The sequence below is a fragment of the Calypte anna genome, chromosome 1, assembly GCF_003957555.1.
Source record: "Calypte anna isolate BGI_N300 chromosome 1, bCalAnn1_v1.p, whole genome shotgun sequence".
Taxonomy (NCBI): Eukaryota; Metazoa; Chordata; class Aves; order Apodiformes; family Trochilidae; genus Calypte; species Calypte anna.
Window position 1 is genome coordinate 105,631,102 of NC_044244.1, and position 21,956 is coordinate 105,653,057.

At 37.5% G+C, this 21,956-nt stretch overlaps 1 protein-coding gene across 4 annotated transcripts in view; it reads right to left on the bottom strand.

The window, feature by feature from the left end:
- Nucleotides 1-471: 471 nt before the first annotated feature.
- SCAF4 (SR-related CTD associated factor 4) overlaps nucleotides 472-21,956 on the bottom strand; it is a 44,448-nt gene continuing 22,963 nt past the window's right edge. For all 4 annotated transcript variants that reach the window (XM_030452277.1, XM_030452285.1, XM_030452292.1 and 1 more), the window contains 9 exons: nucleotides 21,123-21,313; nucleotides 19,160-19,260; nucleotides 18,022-18,135; nucleotides 17,171-17,327; nucleotides 15,437-15,591; nucleotides 9,939-10,101; nucleotides 9,726-9,806; nucleotides 9,453-9,641; nucleotides 472-1,680 (listed from right to left, as the gene is read on the bottom strand). In XM_030452277.1, coding sequence (XP_030308137.1) covers nucleotides 839-1,680; nucleotides 9,453-9,641; nucleotides 9,726-9,806; nucleotides 9,939-10,101; nucleotides 15,437-15,591; nucleotides 17,171-17,327; nucleotides 18,022-18,135; nucleotides 19,160-19,260; nucleotides 21,123-21,313 — 1,993 coding nt within the window. In that variant the 3' untranslated portion in view covers nucleotides 472-838. The remainder of the gene's footprint in view (nucleotides 1,681-9,452; nucleotides 9,642-9,725; nucleotides 9,807-9,938; nucleotides 10,102-15,436; nucleotides 15,592-17,170; nucleotides 17,328-18,021; nucleotides 18,136-19,159; nucleotides 19,261-21,122; nucleotides 21,314-21,956) is intronic.

Genomic DNA, 21,956 nt, shown 5'->3' on the forward strand with positions numbered 1-21,956 from the left:
AGTACAAAAGATGCTGACCTGGTGTGCTTCCTTGCCCACCATACACAGTAATTCCGTAACATTACAAGCAGAGCAGACTAAGGATGTCTGAAGGTGTCCAGTTCTTTTAAAAAAGGCTCGTTAGGGCAACATTTACTACAGAACCAGTTGGAGGTGGGGGTGGAAATAAAAATAATGGATTTCATTGCAAACACTAAACAGTTAACTCTTCAATTAACATTTTTAAACCACTAACTTTTACCTAGTATGGTCAAGTAGATCATTAAAATCCAGCAATCTAAAAATCAAAATGACTATTACAAATAAAAAATTGTTTCTGTGAACAGCTACACAAACAGATGTATTTCTTTTAACAAATATAAACAAAAGTCTAATTTAGACTCCAATACAGCATTAACAGTTCAAACTTTAAGATGTTGAACACTCCTTTTCCACTTCAGTGCAGTGTAGGAAGAATAGCACACGTTAAAGTTTGTTACGAAAATAGAGTTTATTAAAAACACATCCCTATTGTTTTGAGGAGCTTTCACCGTTACCTTTTCTTAAATTAAAAAAAAAAATAGAAAGCACTTCTACTTCTGATTTGTAAACTTTTTAAAGTCAAAACTTTAAAAAAGTTACAGCAAAAATGGGTAATATTTTAATCATATCTTCAGTATCTCATGTTATGTTGTGGCTATTTTAAATAGGAGGGAAGCAATCAAATTGCTTACAATTCCCCACCAACTATCGAGGGGCTGTGATATAAGCAGAAGCAAATATGATACAGCAGACTGTACAACTCTAAAGCTCTACACTCCAACAAATGTCACTGTCATCTCTCAAGGACTTCCAGTCTTTAGCGAGGAGCCTCCGCCACTGAGCCCATCTCCTTCTCCGCTTGTTCCACAGATGAGGTAGCCTCGGATGTTAACTCTTCAGCAGGCTTTGCACCTGCAGGTTCAGACTCTCCCGCAGCGAGTTCTGAAACAATGTCTGCGTCTTTCGTTTTGCCGCTGTGGGAGTCGTGGTTTTTGTCGCCATCTGCCCTGTCTGTCATCTCTGCTTTCTCCTTTCCTCGATTTTCTTCCTTGTCTCTGCGGGACTCCCTATCTCTGGAATCCCTCTCTCTGTCTCGATGGCCACTGGACCGCCTGTTTCTGTCCTCCAAGTCTCTGTGCCTATCGCGCTCGGGGCTTCTTCTCCCCCACTCTCGCCTGTCGCGATTACCAGGTCGCTCGTGATCTCGGTCATCGTTGCGGTTCCCGTAGCGGTCGCGATCGTTTTCTACCCGATTGCTGAAAGATCTCCTTCCGTATCTTTCCTGGTCTCTGTTAGATGTGTACGTCTGCCTGTCATTCCTAAACTGCCTCCCATCTCTGTTATCCTCGGGTCCGCCTGGCCCCCCGCTTCCCGGCATCCCCCCCGGTCTCACAAAGTGACCCGGCGGTGGGTAAGGGGTTTTCATTCCGTGGGGGGGTGGCATCCCAAAGCCCCCTGGCCCTGGCGGGGGCCCTCTGTGCATCATGTGGGGAGGCATGTGTCGTGGTGGCATCAAGGGAAACCTCTGCAGAGGAGGGGGTGGCATTCCTGGTGGTCGCTGGAGTGGTATCAAACCAGGCCGGGCTCCTAAAAGGCCAGTGGAGGGAGTCTGCAACCCAACCACCGGGGCTGGAGGGGGTGGTGCAACTCCTTGAGTGCCTGAAACAAACAAACACACACAGGGGCAAAGTCAAATCAGAGGCTGGCAAGAAGGGACAATACAGCACTTCATCATTTAAAAAAATGCTCTGAAACTATCTCGTGAAACAAGTGACATTGAAATTGGGACGGAGAGAGCAGACTGCAGTTTGTGCTGGTTTACTTACTGTATAGAGATCACTGTCTTTAAGAGAAGCTTCTGTTGTGCTAGGCATAATAGTCAAATGGCAGTAAATAACTTATCCCAAAGGCTTCCTTTTGTGAAGAAGCCATTGCCAGTATGCAGGGTCAGAGCTCTTCCTGATCTGGTTGGGGACAAAACACCTTCCCAATAGATCATGCTTTCCAGGCTTCCTGATTAAAGATACCTCACCTCCTTTAGTTAGCTTTAAAACCTTTCTCCTCTATTACAAACATCAGTGAAATCATATCCAGCTACAGTGCTTGCAATTTGAACTGGGTCATAAACACCACTTTCAGCAGGTAAGAGGCACAGTATGCTGTGAAGGAAGAGGCAAGATCCCAGCCTGGCTGGAGCAGGAGCAGGGGATTACAGGGAATTCAATTTGCTGTTGCAAAGAAAAGGGATTCATCCAAGTTTAATTTTAATAAAATAAACCTTGCAATGTAAATGGGAAGGGAATGCAACAAGTGATTTCTGAATTTTATTTTTAAAATACAATTACCCATCCTTTATAGCACATACCCAACACCAACTACTTGCAATTGTTACTCATGGACTACTGCTTTAGCATGGTCTTTAGAACAGAAAAACAACTCTGCAAACATACCATTTGAGAAAGCTCAGCCCAAAGCCTGCTGACATCAACACAAGGAGATGAACTGAACCACAGATAACCAAGCTCCAGATGAGGACTTCATGCCAAGAAGCATAAGCCAGTTTATCTTGTGGACCTCCTTTTGTTTTAACTCTAACATTACTGTCTCATGTTCCCTGTAGCTTTAATACGGGATTTATCAGCCCTTTTTGCTCATTAGCAGTTATTTAGCAGACAACAAGTTCCATATATGAAAGTATGTTTGCTTTTTTTTTTTAAACTCCTGAACTGAAATTTAAAAGATTTGACTTTTACCAGCAAAAGCAGCGAAAATCTCTCCTAATCCATCTTGTGCTCCTTTGGACTATAAGTAATGTTTTATTTCTGCCCGTTTAATTAAATGGAAATTTAAGAGTGCAGGTTACAGAAAATTTTCTAACTCCTGCCCTGGGTAAAACCAGAAAGTGAAATATCTTTGTGAATGAACAGTAGAATTAAATACTTGGCAATATCATAAGTGAAAACTGCACTTTGATTTCAACTTAATGAGGACAGTGGAGCAGGCATCCCAGGTAACCTTCCATTCAGCTGTTATATCTTCCCTCTTCCTCTTTCTGAAACATTCATTATTGCAACCCCCAAATATGGCTGAACTTTCTGAAGAACTTATGTGTTGGCCTTTCACCATAATGCTTCTTATGTTTAAGAACATCCCTAACAAGACCTTTTCATCTGAGTGCTATTTATATTCATATTACAAGGAAACCAGATGTTGCTGATCAGGGAACTCAGGTAACAAAGTAGTGAATATTCTTCCAGTCCATGGTATCACCACCTTACCTTCCCCTCCAAGCAGTCAATTTTAAGACACGGCTTGACAGGCAACAAACAATCTTTGAAAGAAATGGTCCAGCAGCAACAGCAAATTTTATGCTGGTTTTTCCTTCTTTTTTTTTTTTTTTTCCCCCCTTCTCCTTTTTGATTTCCAAAGGTACAGCCCTCTTCCTGTTCATAACCTGGGCTGTAAGTCACCTAGTTTAAACTCCTCCCATGACTTAGCACTACAGGTCTGACAAGACAGGCATATGGCTGATGAGGTCTTCCATGGATGTTTCTTTACTGAATTCTGAAGTTGCAGGTTATTTTTGCTGATGACTAAATTCTTCAGCAGAACATCACAAGTAAGGGAAAAAGGAACAACTGAAATCTAACGAGCTGAGGAGAATAAGCATATGCTGCTGCTTCATAGCAGAGAGTGGATGTGGGTTATGACAGCATGAACATAAGGCAAGTGTGAAAAATTTTAGAATTCAACAAGTAAGAGTTATTTAAATTCTCAGCCTCATTTCTTCACAAAATGCAGCACAGAAGCAGCATAATGGTATCTGAAACCATTCTTTTCCAATCTCAACTACATCAGCAGGGTAGCTGAACACTTTTAAATCAGCCCACTCACATTCTCAGGCAGGCTGAATTACCCTGTAGGAAATGCTATTAAGAGCTTTTTTACAGGGCTGACAAACCAGGCACTAATTGAAAATTTACTCCAAAACACATCCAAGTTTACTGAAAATGCTCAGTAAAATTTGTGCTCCAGATTGCATGTGCAATGTCTCAGAAATTTAAAGCCCTTACACTTGTCTTACACAGGGGAAAGACCCTATGTAAAATTTAAATAGTTTGTCGAGTTTGAAGACATACCAGGGCTCCTAGAGAAGCAATAAAGTGATCTCATGACCTTCTCATACCTGTGCTGATGAGCGATGGAATTTATCTGCCCCAGCCTGTATTTTAGTCATTTGCTTATTTATAACTGCAAGCTTTCTTGTGGCAACTAACCTTGCCATCTTGCTTATGGGTATGAAATAACCATCCCTTTCAGCAGCTGCTTATTCTGCATAACGTGGCTAAGACATGGCTTTTACTGCATGATGTGGCTTTTAATATTGCTGATACAATCCTCAGATGTTAACACCTAATGTATTAATTCTAGTCAGGTGTGCAAAAATAGTTTGTTTTCAGAACTTTTATTTTTAAAATAACTTTCATGTGTGATGCACCGTGAAAGGTCCTCAGAACTCAGTGTTTGGCACAAAGGATGTGGATGCAAGTGTACTAGGAAAACCCACCGTCACCAACCACAAGTGTTGCTTCAGAGGTGCAAGAACAATCAGTGTCAGCAGTTTTGTAGTTTCACTTTACTAGCATGACAGAGCCCAGAATGCTACAGTTGTCCTGAAGAAGTGTCTTCTGTCCAGAGAGGTCACAGGAGTAATCCTCACTGTTTTGATAAATTAGGTGAAAAGCTAGATTTCTGTGTCACTGTAACATCATTTCAGTGTCACTGTAAGTTCACTTCTGAATATCTTCTCTGCTGGCTGGACAAATCCCACATTCTCTTGTGATAATTGCTAGTTACAAAAGCTCACATAAGAGAAGAGTAGCATTTGGTTATTTTTTTTAAACTTCTTTCTACTCAGTAAGTGACTGCAAGTGTCTCTTATGATCTGTTAAATTACTGTGCTGCTTTGCTGTTATGAGAAAGCAAGTGAAGGAATGGTGTTTTCTGATTGTGACACAGCAATCCTGCTTCAAATACACCTCCTTTGCAAATCTGATGGAAACAGGTATGAGAATATGAAGTCAAAAGCTTATGATTCCAGCAGAAGAGGCTAAAGGTTTATACTTTGAGTGTGATGCTGATATTCTTCAACATTTAGCACGTCACATTAAATCTCCTTTCAATCTCCAGCAGGAAATGTTGCATTTTAAAACTAGAACATTAAATACTACCACGAAATTACTGACAGAAGGACAATGCTTTAGGTCTTTTGTCTTTTTCTGGAGCTGGATACAGAATCCTTTAAATCAGGCCAAGACTGTAACAAAAGAAGCCTAAACTTGAGAGCCTAAATATCAAGTCACTATTTAAACAACCTGCCATAAATACCAGCACTTTTCAAGGTAGTCAATGTCCATCACTGAAGCCAGTAGGAGCTTGATGCTATGCACATAAGATGCTTGAACAAGGAAGTAAGAGTAAAACTACATTATCTGTACAATGCTGGCTACTGGTATTAAGATTCCTAAAATTTGTGCCCTAAAAACCCACTGAACTGATCCAGGTCAAGGGAATCATCAAGGCAAAACTGAATTCCATGAATGGTGCTTGAGAGTTCACATTCCCTTACCTCTGAGCTCTCATTCCTTAGGAATATGACAGCAATAGTCAGATATAAAATAAGCAAACACAGTGTTTGTTATGCTTTTAAAATGGGCTACCACAAGAAATCTGGAAATTTATTAAGTTGATCCCTGTATTAATAAAAAGCTCACCCCTCCTGTGAAGGACTTCATAATATAGTCGTACTCTGATGCAGAGAATTTTGTAGTCTTTTAGAATTTAATGCAGATTACAAAAAGACCATGTAGTTATTTAAGAACAAACCAGCAAGGGAGAAAAGAAAGTAATTCCACATGCATAAACAGGAAATGAATACCAAGTTTGATGAGAACTACAGCATAATCTTTGATAATATGTAATTATCATTGTAGGAATTTTGGTAAAAAGAGCACTAGACCAGAACCTACAAACTGCAATATGGTGTATTTAATCAAGATAAGAGATCACAGAATCTGAGTATTTGAAACAGAGCATCTGCAACAGCAGTTTATTACTGGTCCAAATTACAGCATTTGCTCAACACTAAGAACAAGTTGGCAAATCAAAAATTATTTAAAAGCCTGTCACTTTCTGCAATATGTACACTTAAAAGGAGTCTAAAACTATCTGCTTTGCAGATCATTAAAAAGAATTACATATGAGCATACACTCACAAAACCAGTTACAGTCTGGATAATCTTGTTCAAATTAAGAACAAGAGCTATAACAGCAGCAAACACGATCAAGGATACAACTAAATCAAAACAACCTGATGGTGGTTTTTAGAAATAAGCACAAAAAAATTCAGACACAATGTCCATGAGGACTCACTCCTCTGAAGCACAAATATGTCTCTGTTGGAAGTGATGAAAGAATTACACTGGAGGAACGAATGGTATTAGTGGAGATGAAACAGAATGTAACTTACATTACCAAGAAAGCATAAGAAATCTTACAGTAATAAATTTAGAAATACTTTGTAACATAGCTTCCATATAAAAAAATGAACAGATAGAAAGGTAAGCTTAATTTTTAAATTACAAAAATCAGAAAAGAGCTCCTGTGTTTGTACAGATTACATAAGGTGTTCTCAGGAAAGGTTATGTTTAGATTTCTATGGCAGTCTCTTCAAAGCCATCTTCACTCCTTGAATTCAGCCTGCTGAGGCAAGTTTCCTGCCCAAATATCCGAAGAATATTTCTTCATTCTTCATGTTATATTACTCAAGCCCCTTCATACCTATTTCCCCAGGCAGATTCCTCATGACATACTTCATGATGCTGTCAAACAAATCTTTCTTCCACCTTCTCATCTCAGCTTGGAGAACATCATGGGAATGTTTTAACAAGCAGTTTGAGGACTTCGTGAGAAACCAGTCACACAAACAGCCACCTAATTCAGATTGCTAAACCGTGTAAATGTTGAGGTCCTTTAGTCTGAAGCATTCCATTTCCCTTGTCTGCACTTTCCCATGGCTATCTGAGGATGCTGCTGTACCTACTCATTTCTTTTCTCCAGTCCGTTTGCCCCTGGCCTGTACAAGAGCACAGGTCAGATACTAAGCCTACATTTCATTGTCAAGACTGCAAGTACTTCTAGGCTCCAGGACCAGGATACATATGTAGATTGCATCTCATGTCCACACACGTGGTGAAAACCTGGCATTTCCCATGCTTTGATTTCCCTAGTGACACACAGAATGAAAAGGAAGGAATGAGGATGCATCCCAGCCAGCTCTTGAACTCAGAGGACAGGGAGGGTAAGACTTCAAAGGACACTTCTTTGCTATCTAGATCAGCAGGAGTGGTGGAAAACAATTTCTTTCATGTTTTTCTTCTAGCTTAAGGAGAGACCAGATCTGGACTCTCACATGCAGAGCTAAGCTCAATTGATAAGTGAATCAAAGTGATTTTTTTAAGAAGACAGTTTCATTTGTGTTAGGGAAGTTTCAGAAGCAAAGACAGCTAATATGAATATTTTATCTTTAATCATGTAAATGTTATAATCATGTAAGTATTATAATCTGTTTCTTCTCATTTTCTCATTTCTTGTAACAGATTGTGAGGAGTCCCCCTTGACCCCATAATGTCAGGCTAGAGGGATGCACGTAACTCCTTGATTAGAAACAACTTCTTGAAATGAGACACTCATCAACATAGAATGCTACTACTTAAGCAAGCACACAGATCTCTAAGTCACTACTTCAGCACTACTCTTTTTAAGCTGACATAAAAACTCTTCCACTCCCTTGTTGATAGGCCTGAACATTGAGACAAGGCACACTGGCCACACGAACAATTTCATCTCCCTCAACTACTCAGTAAACAAGTTAATAAAGACAAAAACCAAAGAGAAGTTCTTGATTTTAGATTCATCAAATTCAGCTTCCTTGGACTTTTAAGAATAAAACCAGCTACTGTTCAAATAATTGAGGGTATACAATTTACTTCAATCTAATTTTGTAAAACCTCTTTCTTTATGTGTACAGGAAATTGCTGAGTAACTTAGTACATTCCAAAGGCTTGGAATAAAAAGTTCACCTTATGTCAGACAAGATATAATATCACAAAAGTAAAAAAAAAAATCTGATAATACTGTATTGCAATTACAAGAAGTGTAACTTAACCACTGAGATGTGAGTGTCCTAAAAAGTACAGTCTGATAATCCCTATCACTACCAAATTCTATCAATTTGTGGTGTCACTGCAAAATTTTTTAAGCTCTTTCTCTCTTTGCCAAGTGTCAAAGATACTCTATAACATCAACTATTGGATTTGAATATCTTCTCCAATAGATTTTTAAAAGCAGACTGGTTTTCAGAGAGAAGCAGTTCTTTAGTTTTTGAAAAATGTCTTATAAAGGGTCTTATTTCAAGTTTTCAGCATGAAGGATCCAATAATCACGGCTGGAAAATTTAGCCATCAAATCCCATAGAGCAGTTAGTTGTCAGTGAGACAAATCTTTGAGTATTTTTAGTGTACACTGTCAAGTTCTGGGCAGAAAAACACTGAAACAAAATTAGCTTTATTCATTCACTCGTTATGCTCTCATTCAGAGGCCTGAAATCCCATAAATGTAATAATTTTATTAAAATTTGTAGGAAACAAGACTCAAGTATATTCTTGAGATTAACCCATAAAAGGCCAACTCTAAAATTCAGCAGTCTTCTGTAATATTTAACAGTATGCACTGCCTTTAACATTCTGACCAAGTTAACAGCATATAACGAAAAAGAATTTATGTAAGATATCCAAAGTTAGCTTGGTTTTGCTAGTCTAAATACCATTTTGTAATGTTTAAATGAGGTAACATTGTTAAAAAGGTTGCAAAAGCTGTAATACTACAGGGCTGCCTTCTTTTTTCTTTTCATTTTATTAAAATTATTTACTTCATACATAAAATGTATACTGTATTTTAACAGATACAAAGTACAAGAAGAAAATACTGTTTCTCTGTAAGCTAAATCTATACATTTAATAGCAGTGTATAAACATGTCATATAGATGTTTTGTTGTAAGTTAATTTTATCTATGGTATAGACCTCAATTTGTTAGAGGTAGACAGCATTTTGTTCTGTCTTGAATTTGTAACTTAAACGTTACGGTTTTTTTGTTTCTTCACAAAACATCTTTGGTAATAGAAAATGAGTGCACCATCTGTTCAAAATCTCTAAAAATAATTTAAAAGCCAACAGAAGGCCAGAAATCTCAAATGAGTTTAGAAAATTTAGCTTCACTTTCCCACAATCTGCACGTCAGGACCAAAATCAAAATTGTATTTCAAATTCAGAGAATAATAAAACTGAAGCATATACACAAAAATTAACTTACCAAGAAGTGGAATTGCTTGGGTGACAGGAGCAGGTACATTAGTAGGTGCTACAGGAGGTGGAACAGTCCCATACATTTTGGAACTATCAGTAGTTTCAGCATTCCCTCTGGCTCCAGAAACCACTGTTGGGATGGGATTTCCTACAGAAGAATCTTTTGTAGTGTCTTCATTCACACCAGTTGCTGTAGCTAAGAGATAATGCATTGACATATTAAAAAAAAAATGTCAGCTTTTCTGCTTTTCTGCCACCTGCCTAACATTTGTACACTTACAATTTGGGATGTTTACTGCTGGAGTGTGAGGAACAGATACTGGAGGAGTTATAGGTGGTGGTGGTCCAGGAGGAAGAAATCCTGTAAAAAGGTATATGTTGACACTAAGTACCACTTCACCAAAACATACCTGTGCAGTTTATATGGCAGATGCTTTTATTCACTATATGGTTAAAAAAAGGACTTGCAATTCCTAAAATTATGTAAATATACCTGGGGGTAAATGCATTGGGTTGAAACCAGGTCGTAAAAATGGAGGTGGTGGTGGTGGTGGCACTCCAGGAGCAAATCCAGGAGGTGGGATTCCTAAAGGTGCTGTGAAAGCAGGTGGTTGGAGCGCACCAACCACAGGAGGACCCGAGGGATGTGGTGGAACCTAGGAAAAAAGGGAAAAAATGTTACCTCAAGATGGAATGGACTATATGTTGTTCAGCTGTGGATTGCTGTCTTCTGTGCTTTTTCTATCAAAACACAAAAATTTAAGCTACTCTAAATTACTCTGCAACAATGTGACTTGTGTAACTGGTCTAGTTAGCAGACAAGGAGCTCCTACAACTTAAAACATGAACATTGATCTCATTTGCCTTTGTTCTTAAAGACAAAAAGTATTTTCTGCAATAAATTGATATTCATACATGCTGGTAACTCACCTAAATATATCCTTTACACTGTAGCTGGAATTATTTTTACCACCCAGCATGAAACACTATACTGCACAAAACTTAGGAGCAATTAAAAACCTAGTATTTTTTTTCCTGTTACCTGAGATTCTATATTGTTTTAGAGTGACTACTGTTTCCTTATTCATTAATTTTTTCTTAATTCTAGGTTGTAACGGGCTTTGAATAGAAACCAGTTTAAATTAAGCTGGTCTTTACACTCATAAGCTTACTATAAGAACATTAAATACATGGGAAATAAGTATTATCAAAATATGCTCCGCATTTAAAATTGATTTATTAAATCAAAGGAGAGCTGTGTACTCAAGTGATCATAACTGATTTACCTCCATGACCATCAAAATTTCAGAGCTACTACACCAAGACCCTTCATAAAATGCTTTATTTCTATAGTAAAGGAACAGCCTTTACTGTTTTATTCTCAGAAATTAAAGAAGCAGCATTAAGCAAAATATTCTCATTAAACATAGAGAAGATGCTCAGGCTGCCAAACACAAGCTGCTGACACAACTTCAAACTTCTGTTCCAAGTTCTTTACCAATGGCTGGTTTAGTGAGCAGAGGCACATTACAACTTGTACTATTAGAACTCTAAAATCAATTATATACAGCAGCCTGCTGATTAGGCCTTGTTCTGAAGTTTAAGGTAACTGAGCAAGATGTGAGAAACTACTGGACATGGCACAAGACATTGCCAGACGTGACAGATAAAGTGAGAAGCTGACAGAAGTTACAGATGGCACCGTAAGGGACGGCTGCATTCTGCAGGTGGTGAAGGGGGTGGATGCTGTGTGAAAAACAGCCAAATTTCAGAGAGAAGCAGAAAGGAGCACTGCTGACTTTCTGGGGACTAGAACCTTGCAAGACCAACAGTACACAAAAGTGTATCTAGGATACCATTTACAGCCAAGACTACATAGACAAACATCAACTTTGAGTAACCCTGGAGTTGTTTCCATTAATCACAATTAAAGCTTTAGAGAATGAGCTCCAAAACCACAGCAACCTAACAGTCTCAGCAGGTCTTTCTGCTAGTTTTACAGGGCACTCCTTCAAAGAACAACTTACAAATAACTCCTGGGCATAACAACATGACTGCTGATGACAGGCTGAGAAGCCTGTGGTTGTGTACAGATTGTGTCCTTAGCAGAAGGAATCAAGGAGATGTATCAAGAAGACAAAAAGTTTTCAAAAGGTGGGAAGCTTGCTAAGTACTGTCAGTTCTTAAGTAGCTAAAAGCTGAGAAAACTGTGGATGAAGCATGTGTACACAATGGCTTGAGAAGCTAAAATTAATAGTAAAATATTGTGATGGAACCAGAATACAAGAAACACTGAAGAAAGATGATTTAGATACCTATTAGAAGATATTCATACCTAAATATCCAAGCGTAATGGTATGTATTTTTTTCAAAGTTAACCCTCTAACACATTACTGTAACACATTAAAACCTTTCCTTTAAAGCAGAAAGAAAAAAGGAAGATGGTAAGAATCTGTCCACGAATGTCTCAACATCAAATTTAAAATACAATCAGAAGTATAAAAGTTTCTCTGTTAAAGAGATTAAACCAATGGCTAATAAACATTAACAGATACCAAACACAGAGGACTAGTGAACAGTTTCAGAATAATAGCTAATGAACTGAGTAACACAAAGTAACAGTAATGCTAATAGGGAGACCATTTTATTAATTTTTACTAATGACGAGACAAACACTGGGAAAAAGGTATTTTACTAGCACCACGGTAACTGTAGTAACTGACCTCTCAATAATTGAAACATGGACTTCCAGGTGCATCCCAGTGAACAGTTCTTGGGGTTTGGCCTGTGTCCAGGTGTAACTATTTCTTAACTGCACACCTTTCAGATTAAGATCTGAAGTAGAGTCACTGCCCCTATGAACTAAAGGAGCACAGTCTACCTACAGTGCTCCAAGACAGGTAAATATCTATTTAAGCACACCTGGAGTGTGCTACCAGCATAAAGACTACAAAGAAGGAGTTTTCCAGTTTCAATAGGAAGTGTATGGGATGAATAATGCACCAATGCCTAACTCTCAGATGTAGTTACAGGGAGAAGCAGCATGTGGGATTGAGAAAACAGGAAATGTGGGAGGTACACACTCCACTTGGACTCTGGTTTCTGGCTGAAAACCCATTAAGAAAAAGAACTTTGGGTTGGATTAGGAAACTTATGGAAAGGGTGGCCACGGCAAATTCCCTGGACTTCAATGTATAATGCTGGCAGGGTCTGAGCCATTGTAAAAGAATGGCAGTTTTGGTAGGGTAACATGAAGTTTTGCCAGAAGAATGGAACACCAATTACCCAAAACTTTGTTAATGAACATGCAACATAAGTGGTATCTCAAGTGCTGTTAACTGAATCTGACTCAGCTACCAAGAAATAGACTTAGGCTGATCCTGGAATCTGCAATGACTTCAACATCAACACAGACCTACCCTTAGGGCAGACCACTGAAGTGGATTACTCAGACATGCAGGAGTGGGACCGGATTCAGCAACAGCTCAGAGATCTGAATCTATAGGCAAGAAAAGGTCTCACTCCAGCAGCACAATCCAACAGAAGCATTCCACCTATCTTGCAAACAAGCTGGAATCCTGGGGCTGAGAAGACACCATGAGTGCTACTGGAGGTTGCACTCACAGATCAAGGTGATACTGGCAATAACAGGAAGTCATCCTGCAGTTAGTTACCTGCAGAGCAGGGCTCCATCCAGCCCATGCAGGGGGTAGCACAGAAAGCCAGCTCTTTCCCATACTACCTTTAAGCATGTGATTGTCAAGGCTGTGACAGGACATAATTCAAGGACAGTACTTAGGTAATTAGATCAGAAATAGCAAGTAGGGATGCAGCAAAATGGAAAACAGCAAAAAAATAACTAGGGGGGAATTTGTTTTGTTGGAAGGAGACTGAAGTGGAGAAAGGGCAGAAATAAAAACACAACCAAAAGGAAGGTCAAGAAGTGTAAATAGCGAGCAGATTTTGAGAATCATGCAGTCAAAACTGTTTGGGGTTATCTGTCAGGCAGAGCTATGCTTCATCACAGTAAGACAATGCATGATGCCTGTTCTGACCTACCACCAAATCTGCTTCTCCAACCAGAGGGTCAGCAGGGCCTAACAGGGAGCACCCAGATGGATGCACCGAGCAACCTGGTATCACTGTACTGGTTGTGCTCATTCAGAGCTATCCAGCACTTAGAACAACTTCCACACCTCTTACAGTTCCAAACACTGAAGCCAAATACAAATGAAGGAAGTTCTACTTGTATCAGAAGACAAATACACATCAGCTATATAAAATGCAATGGTGCTTTACAAGTTAATTAAACAAAAGAAATGGATTATAATTAGCTTTTTCTTTTAGCTATAAGGTCACATTTGCATACTACAAAACATGTTACTTTACCACTAACATCATTACAGCTGAATTTCATAGCATCATAGAATCACCAAGGGCTGGAAGGGACCTTTAGGATCATCTAGTTTCAACCCCACTGCACAGGCAGGGACACCTCCCACCAGATCAAGGTGCTCAAGGCCCCATCCAACCTGGCCTTGAACATTTTCAGGGATGGGGAAGCCACAACAAATTTACTTTATAAATATTAAGAACTATTTACAAATTATTAAACTATTGTAATTTTATGTCCAGAGAAAACAATGCTGTCAAGTATGAGACAGCATTAAAAAGTTCATCATGAAAACAAAGACTCTCATGATGGCATGAATTTGTGAAGACACAAGTTTCTTTGGCCACAGTGAAAAAATTAAGTTGATGAGGCTGAGACAAGAAACCAGCACACCCAATATTCTGAAGTTGTTGTTTTTTCTTTACACTTTCTTTTTCAGCATGGAATTAAAGTACTACTATTTAACACAGTTAATGGCTAGTAAAGCTCCCTGAAATTAGAAAACTGGCTTCATTGTTCATGTACTAATAATACAGCAATTCGGGACTTCTGTGTCAGAACAGCACAAAATGTACTGAAATCACATATTTGGCTAAATTATATACATCTTCAAAGAATTTGAGTTGTTGATCTTTTCTGAGTGTCTGCCATACTGTAGTTCATAAATCACATTTTCTCAAGATTTAACAAACCTTTAATTCACACCTTTTCCCATTTGGGAGAAGAAATACTACTGCTTTAACAGTGACAAGAAATAAACTATTACTATGAAAGTAGTAATGCATCTGTCAATAACTAAATCTAAAAGACATACAGATTATAAAGCACTGAAGAGAGTAATTCTTATTACATGCTACTTAAACAAATGGAAAAATTTCAGTGTTGTTTGATAGCTTTGATAAAAGTACCATTATAAATATAAAGGAAGAAAATGAAAATTTTTATAATAAATTCCCAAAGGCTTATTCAGTATGCACAATATGAAGGAATATGAAAGCAATGTGCATATTTTAGAAGGTCTGTAGCTTAACCCAATAGTGAAGAAAATTAATTAGGAAAACAAACAAATGCAATCATAAAACTGGAAGGATGCAATTCAATCCATTGATAAAAAAATGTCCAGTGATAATTTACCCAGGACAGTGAGAGCAGATTGTAAGTACAGTCTCACAGTATTTTATCATTCCCACTGACTCAGTTCCCAAGTACATGCAAACTACATCACTTTTCAGGGAAATCAGACCAGATGCTCTGCTCCTGCTGGACAAACAGCCTAATGGATTCAGGTTTTTTCAAGTCTTCCATTGCCACTGTGACTTAGAAAGTTCTTCTAAGAGACTGTATTGGTCTTTCACATGAACACTCCCAGATAATGGATTTATGACACAGGAAAGCTATTTTCATAAATGGACAGCATAGCCAATCTGCTAACACGAGCATTTTAAACCAGGGACAACATGACAATCACACACACAAAATCAGCTAGTTACCATTCACTGTATTTCTTCCCTCTCTTTAACTTAATAATTACCATACTAGATAATTATTTAAAATAAGTTTTTGTTTAGATAACCAAAACAATGGGAAGCAACTCTCACCTGTGGAGGAGGTACTGTTATTGGGGTGGGCATGGGAACGGGAATTGGAACAGGTAAAGCTTTAGGTATAGGTGAAACTGGCTCATTATGTGTAGCTTCTGCACCTCCATTTTGAGCTACTTCATTTTCAGATTTCTTGGGAATTCCCTTCCACTCTGTACAAAAAACCAACAAATCCAAACATACGTGGATCAGCTCAGCAGAAGCACACAGTCAAGTAACTAATCAAGTAAAACTACCATGTTTTGTGATACAAAATACATAATTGAAAACATTCAGATAATTAGAAGCACTGAGCTAAGAAGCAGTTAAGCGTATTTCTGACAACAAAAATTCCAAATTACTCCAAATACAGCACAGCAAGTCACTGAAGCATAGCAAGTAAATTTATTAATTTCACTGGTCATTTAACAATTCATTGCCCTGACAGCATTTCTACATGCCCGGGACTCTGAAACACATTATTAGTAACAAAAACAGTAAGGCTGCCTACGGACAAGCTTTCAACAGATTCATTTCATTGCTCTACAGAAAGAAGGCAGTAGCTTTTTTACTAATTTGAGAAGTCATTTCTGAATAATCAACATTTTCAAGAATACAAGAATAAAGAATTGCAGCAAAACAAGTGAAACATCAAATACAGCTTTTAAACTAATTTTACTTAAGACACATAGCTCTCCTCAGTGTCAGAACTTCGTGGGAAAAGACAACATAATAGAAAAACAGGATGTTAACAGACATTATGGATAAGAGAAAAGCACTGAGAAAACTGGAGCAAATTGAGGTTATGTTTATCATTCATTAGACTTTAATTTTAAGTATACATTCAACTTATTTTCCTGCATTTATCATGAAAAATGCTACTATTTAGATTAACCTGCACCTAGCATGGGCAAACTGGACGGAGTGACAAAAGCCTGAGGTAATTTTTCAGTAATTAGACAGCACACTTTACAATGGTTAGAACCAACACAGTAGTCAAGAGTACCAATTCAAAGGTCTTCAAGCAGGATCATTATATTCATTGTAATTATTTAGCATTACTTTTAAAATCACAAGAATCAGCACACTAGCAGCTCTATATTGATTTGAAGCTTGTAATTGACTTGAAGCTCCTGACTGTAAGAAGTGTCATTTTCTTAGTGCAACCACAGAAGCCTGCTATGTTCACTGCTTACATACAAAACAACAAGAATTCTCTTTAGGCCACTATAAATACAAGACTTGCTAAAGGAACTGAAAACATCACAAGTGTGAAAACTATAGGCACATTTTTTAGAAATTACCCAGTTGCCATCAGCTCATTTGCTACACCATTACTCCACAGGCAGGCTCCTTTGCTAAGGGTGCCTAGTACAAAGTGGGAAGTGGGGGAGAGGAGGTGGCATAGGATGATGACACCCAGCCTGGCTCTGGAGCTAACAAGCACAACACACTTGCATCAAGCATTATCATCAAGGTTAAACACTAAGCACGGTTGAAAGGTCATCTGGTAGTCACATGCATTTTTAGCCCAGCCTCTTGTAACACAGTAGCACACCTCCTGATGAGGGATTGTCATTAACTGCTTCCCATCTTTCCCCAATCTATAGTTTACACATGCTGCAGTTTCTGCATATTTTGAGGATTTTATATGCACTTCATAGTCAGGAAAATCAGCGACACCAACTGCACTGCATTAGCACAAAGGGCACTTTTAAAAAAGAATTCTAAAATGTAGCAATAATTCTTTACCTGGACAAAGAGTTTCATTATCCAACATTCCTCCTTCACAGAAACTTTCAAGATCTTCAGGTTTCACTTTGTCCCATGGTATGTACGTAACACCTAATTCTACATCCCAATACTGTTTGTAATCTGGCTTTATTCCTTTATTCAAAGCCCATGCAATCTAGGGGAAAAATACACATGGTCACTAAAATGTTTCCATTTTAATGGATTTAATATTTAGTTCTCTCTAAACAGCATTTCCATTTGAGGCTAAAAAAGCAAAAATAATATTCTAATTGAAGGAGCGGGACAAACAGGTTACAAAACTCTAAAGTAAGAAGTTTTTAAAGCAAACTTAGTTCTTATTTCTTGGTTTGACACCTGCAGGCAATTTGTAAAGACAAATAAAGGCAGTTTCTTCAAATATTACTCACTAAGACTAATTCTATTGCCCTTGAAAGTGTCACACTCTAAACATGGTGTTCTACAAAAGGAAGAACGTCACAAATCAAAGCATTCTTCCTTATTTTTTAGTACTCTTTGTAGGATCAATCATTATATGTAATTAAACTCAGTTATAAGACAAATAACTAGTAACAAGAAAAACAGAGTCCACTGTAATGACTAAAAGGACAGCATTTTTGTTGGTTAAATAGGCAATTATCAGCAATCCTTCAAGGAAACTGGTATGAGTTCCATGAGTCACATCACAGAACAGGAAGAAAACGTATCTATATAAAAGTGGTACTCTCACATAATATTACATAATACCACAACAAAAATATACAGAAGTCGAAAATAACCAAAAGTCTAAAAGAGAAGAAAAAGGATTATTACAGTAACTTTAGAACAGCTCAGCATTTCCCAGCAAGTACCTTTATAGATTTCTGATTGACTTTGAAGTTTCCTCGGCTCAGTTTTTGTAGGGCACGGTAAGCATCTTGTCTGTGAACCATTACAATATAGGCACATCCTCTAGGTGGTATCATCTGTTTGTATTTCAAGGGAAAAAATGGTTTTGCTAGAACATTAACAAAGTATTGAACAACATACAACCATTCAATTACAGTAAGATGGACCATCAGAAGGTGTTTAAAAAGGACTTTGGAAGTATGAAAGAATGTAAGCTCAAGAGGCTATGATACACACTATCTTCTGGAAATAAAAATTTCTAGTAAATTAAAAACAACATACGGGAAAAATTTTAAACTCTGTTCTGTGTGAGTATATGGATGACTTGTATTTTTAAACCTTTGAAACTTAAATATTACTGTAATATAAATGCTATGATCATGTAATTGGGTATTCTGTTAGAAGAAAGACAACACTCAGTATCTCACTTCATTTCATGTTCCACAAGCTGCCAGCTGTACTTTCACATTCAGTTTTATCTGCACTTTTGTATTAATTTTTATTATTTATAATATATTTGCAAAAAAATTTCTACATTCATTTACAAAATTTAGGAATAGCAAGAAAAGAGCCACTTTTTCTTTGCTTAAATTTTTTATCTACCAAAACAGCTATCATTTATATATAAAAAATATTCTTAAATACAACAAAGCATGACAATAGTTGTCCATGTTTTTGACTGAAATGACAGAAGAGAAACAAGAAAAAGAAACAAAAACACCACCTCAGAGTCCACATCTCTAATCAAACAAAACTGAGCAGACAAGGAACTTGCTAACAAAGTATGTATTTGGTACTCATCTACTCAATAGCCCTCACATTCAATTCTCTCCAGAAAAAACACAATTTTTATGAAAACGGGTAACTTTCTCTCTTAATCCTAAGAGCATTTACTAAGTTGCAAGAGACTAAAGCAACTGCCTTCTTTTTTTTCTAAAAGGTTGCTAAATCAATAGATTCTTCATGTTACAAAACACAACCATATAATGAGAGATCTTGCTTCTTTTGAATGCATCAACAGCAAAGCTGTCTTAAAACAGTCTGAAAAGCTTTTTGTAACCAAGGCATATCAAAGTAGCACACTGCACCATTCATACTTACATTTATTGATTCAATTGGGCCAAACTCCTCCAAAAGACTTCCAACATCCTGTTGAGTAGTCCTTTTGTCCAGTTGTCCTACCCAAAGCGTAGTACTACAAACTACAATCAAAGAATTAACACAGATTGTAAGAGCATTTGGAAATACAAGTCACAAGACAAAATATCAAAACAGGGATTTAAAATAGTCAGCTATTCACATTTAAAAGCTAGCTAATATTAAAATACAAAGTAATCTTTGGGAGTGTTTGACAGAAACCTTTTTCTTGTTTACCTCTAGCTGCATTAACCAGCTAACATCAGCAATTACACCAGAATCACTGTCACAGTACAACTCAATACGAAGCTCACCCGGTAACTAATATTGAAGTGACCTGCAGATTCTGATGATCCTGAGCTCTTGTAAGCTCTACAAATCATCACAGAAAGGAAAACCATGTTTTGCTGCTAATACCACATGGCATATCCCAACACATACAGTGGGTATTTCACAACAAGGTAATTCACTCTGCTTAATATGAAATCCAAGCCACAGGCCACCATCTCAAACTGTGGATGTTGCTTACTGGCAAGATGGCAATTAGATTATTTATGATGATACACCCTCTACTAGCATGATTTTCCTCCAAAATGTAGTGATAATCAAACTACAATGACCATCCAAACTTTTAACCTCTTTAGTGACCTATTCAATGCCATTTCTTTCTACAGTTTAAAGAAAGAATTTTTGACACAAGATTTTTCTTTCAGGAAAAGAGTAAGCAACACGCTTATCTCACTTCATTCTATCCAAGGAAATTAAGCAGCAGATGAGTTCAAAGAATCACACTTGCCGAAGACTATCACAGCCACCTGTATTTCCCCACTAAGTGATGAAAAACCACAAACCCCAGGAAAGCATTATGTGACAAGGAGAGATGCTAGCAAAAGCATATATTACCCACTGTCACAAAGCTTTTAATGAACAGCTACTAAGTCTCAGTAGTCTTTTTAGACTAATTGTATGTTATTCACAAGGTTTTGGCTGGTTAAAACTCTGAGTTTTTGTCCCTTTTATATTAAAAAAAATGTTCTGCTTTTATTTAATGACTCCAGCAAAGTGTTCACACTCTCCAGAAATATTCAGAAGACAATACTACATTTTGTCTACAAGCATAGGCAAAGCCAGGATTATTTCAGAAACCTGAATGTTAGCTTGGGTGTTTTCCAGGTCAAAGCTCCCCTCCAAGTTTCAGACAGAGATAACATTGAACCATTAGAAAAATCATAATAAAGTGCTTAACTTATTGTTGTACAATGTGCTTTACCTGATGTATCTCAAATGAAGGAAAAGAAAAATATTCTGTTTCAGCTTTTTTTTTCCCCTCCTTCATTTTGCAGCCCAAATATTTCCAACTTGGAAATATTAAGAAAACACTAAAATTAGAGAACTATTTAAAAAATGCCAAATTGTCTACTATGAGTAAAGGCAGGCACATGCAATGAATTTAATTCTTACCAGCTTTAAAGCAGTTCAGAAAACAAGTCACAGTACATTTTAATTTTGTTTGGATGAGTCTTTGAACACATATCAAATAGCATTAAACCCAAGGATTAACAAAGGAATAATGAAAAAACATAAAATAACACACATCAAATTAGCAGCTGTCTTCTGGGATAACCTGAGCAGATATCATATACTGAAGGTAAGTGGTCTGGTCAAGATTAAGTTTTAAAAAAAACCCTCTGATAACAGAAGTTTATTTCTTACAGTTTTTCTAAAATCCTCATTTGCCTTGTTAGCATTACAGTTTACATATGCATAGTATTTACTGTAGTACTTCCACTTGCTCAGAACTCTAAAATTCTTTAAAGAAAACATTGGGCACAGACAAAAATAATCCATATATAAACCAGGAAGATGTCGAGCATCTGAAAAAATGATACTGCAAGAATTTGTTGCATCAGCAACAAAGAGAACTTACCACTAACAGTTTCTGATTTGATCTGAGGAAGGCCTTTTGACCTTCGTTCTCTCTCCCTCTCCCGTTCCCGTCTCTCCTGTGACCGAGACTTAGGAGAGTGCCGGCGTCTGTCCCTGGACCGAGATCGGGAGCGGCGATGACGCGACCTTCGGGAGCGGGAGCCAGATCTTGAACGTCTCCTTTTAGGTGACCTAGTTTAAACCAGCAACCATTTATGCTTGATCCTTCTGACCCAGGCATTGACAGCTATGTAACTACTTCAGATATCTATTTAAATAATCAGGCACTTTCTCATTCAGTAAAAAAGAATAACATAAATCAAAGTTTCTTCACCTGACATTAGACCTAGAACTACTGCAGTAGCTTATTAATGACACAGGATAGCTGATTATTCTTCAATTTCTTATCTTCTAATAATTTTGTATTGAAGTTGATCATCAAAACATTAATGCGGAAAAAAATGGTATCTACTTAACTCAGGAAAATATTTATTGCTTTTACACAAGAATGGCTAAAAAAAGAGATTAAAAAAATATTCTGCCAGTGAAACTATGTTTTACATCATGCTGAAGTTCTAAACCACTCAACGTCTGGGAGTAAACCTTCAAAGAAATTATACAAAACTTGGCAAAAGAGAAGATTCCTGGTAAGAAGATAGCTCTACTTTAATACTGGAGCCAGATCTGTTAGGTTAGCATTTGAAATATTGCCTCTGACAGTGAGTCCATAGCACACTGGATCACAAATTGATTCATAAGAAAATTTCTTTAGAGCACAGACAAAATTAAACTATCATATTGTGCTTCCCTAAAATTTTCCCAGTATTGTTGAGCA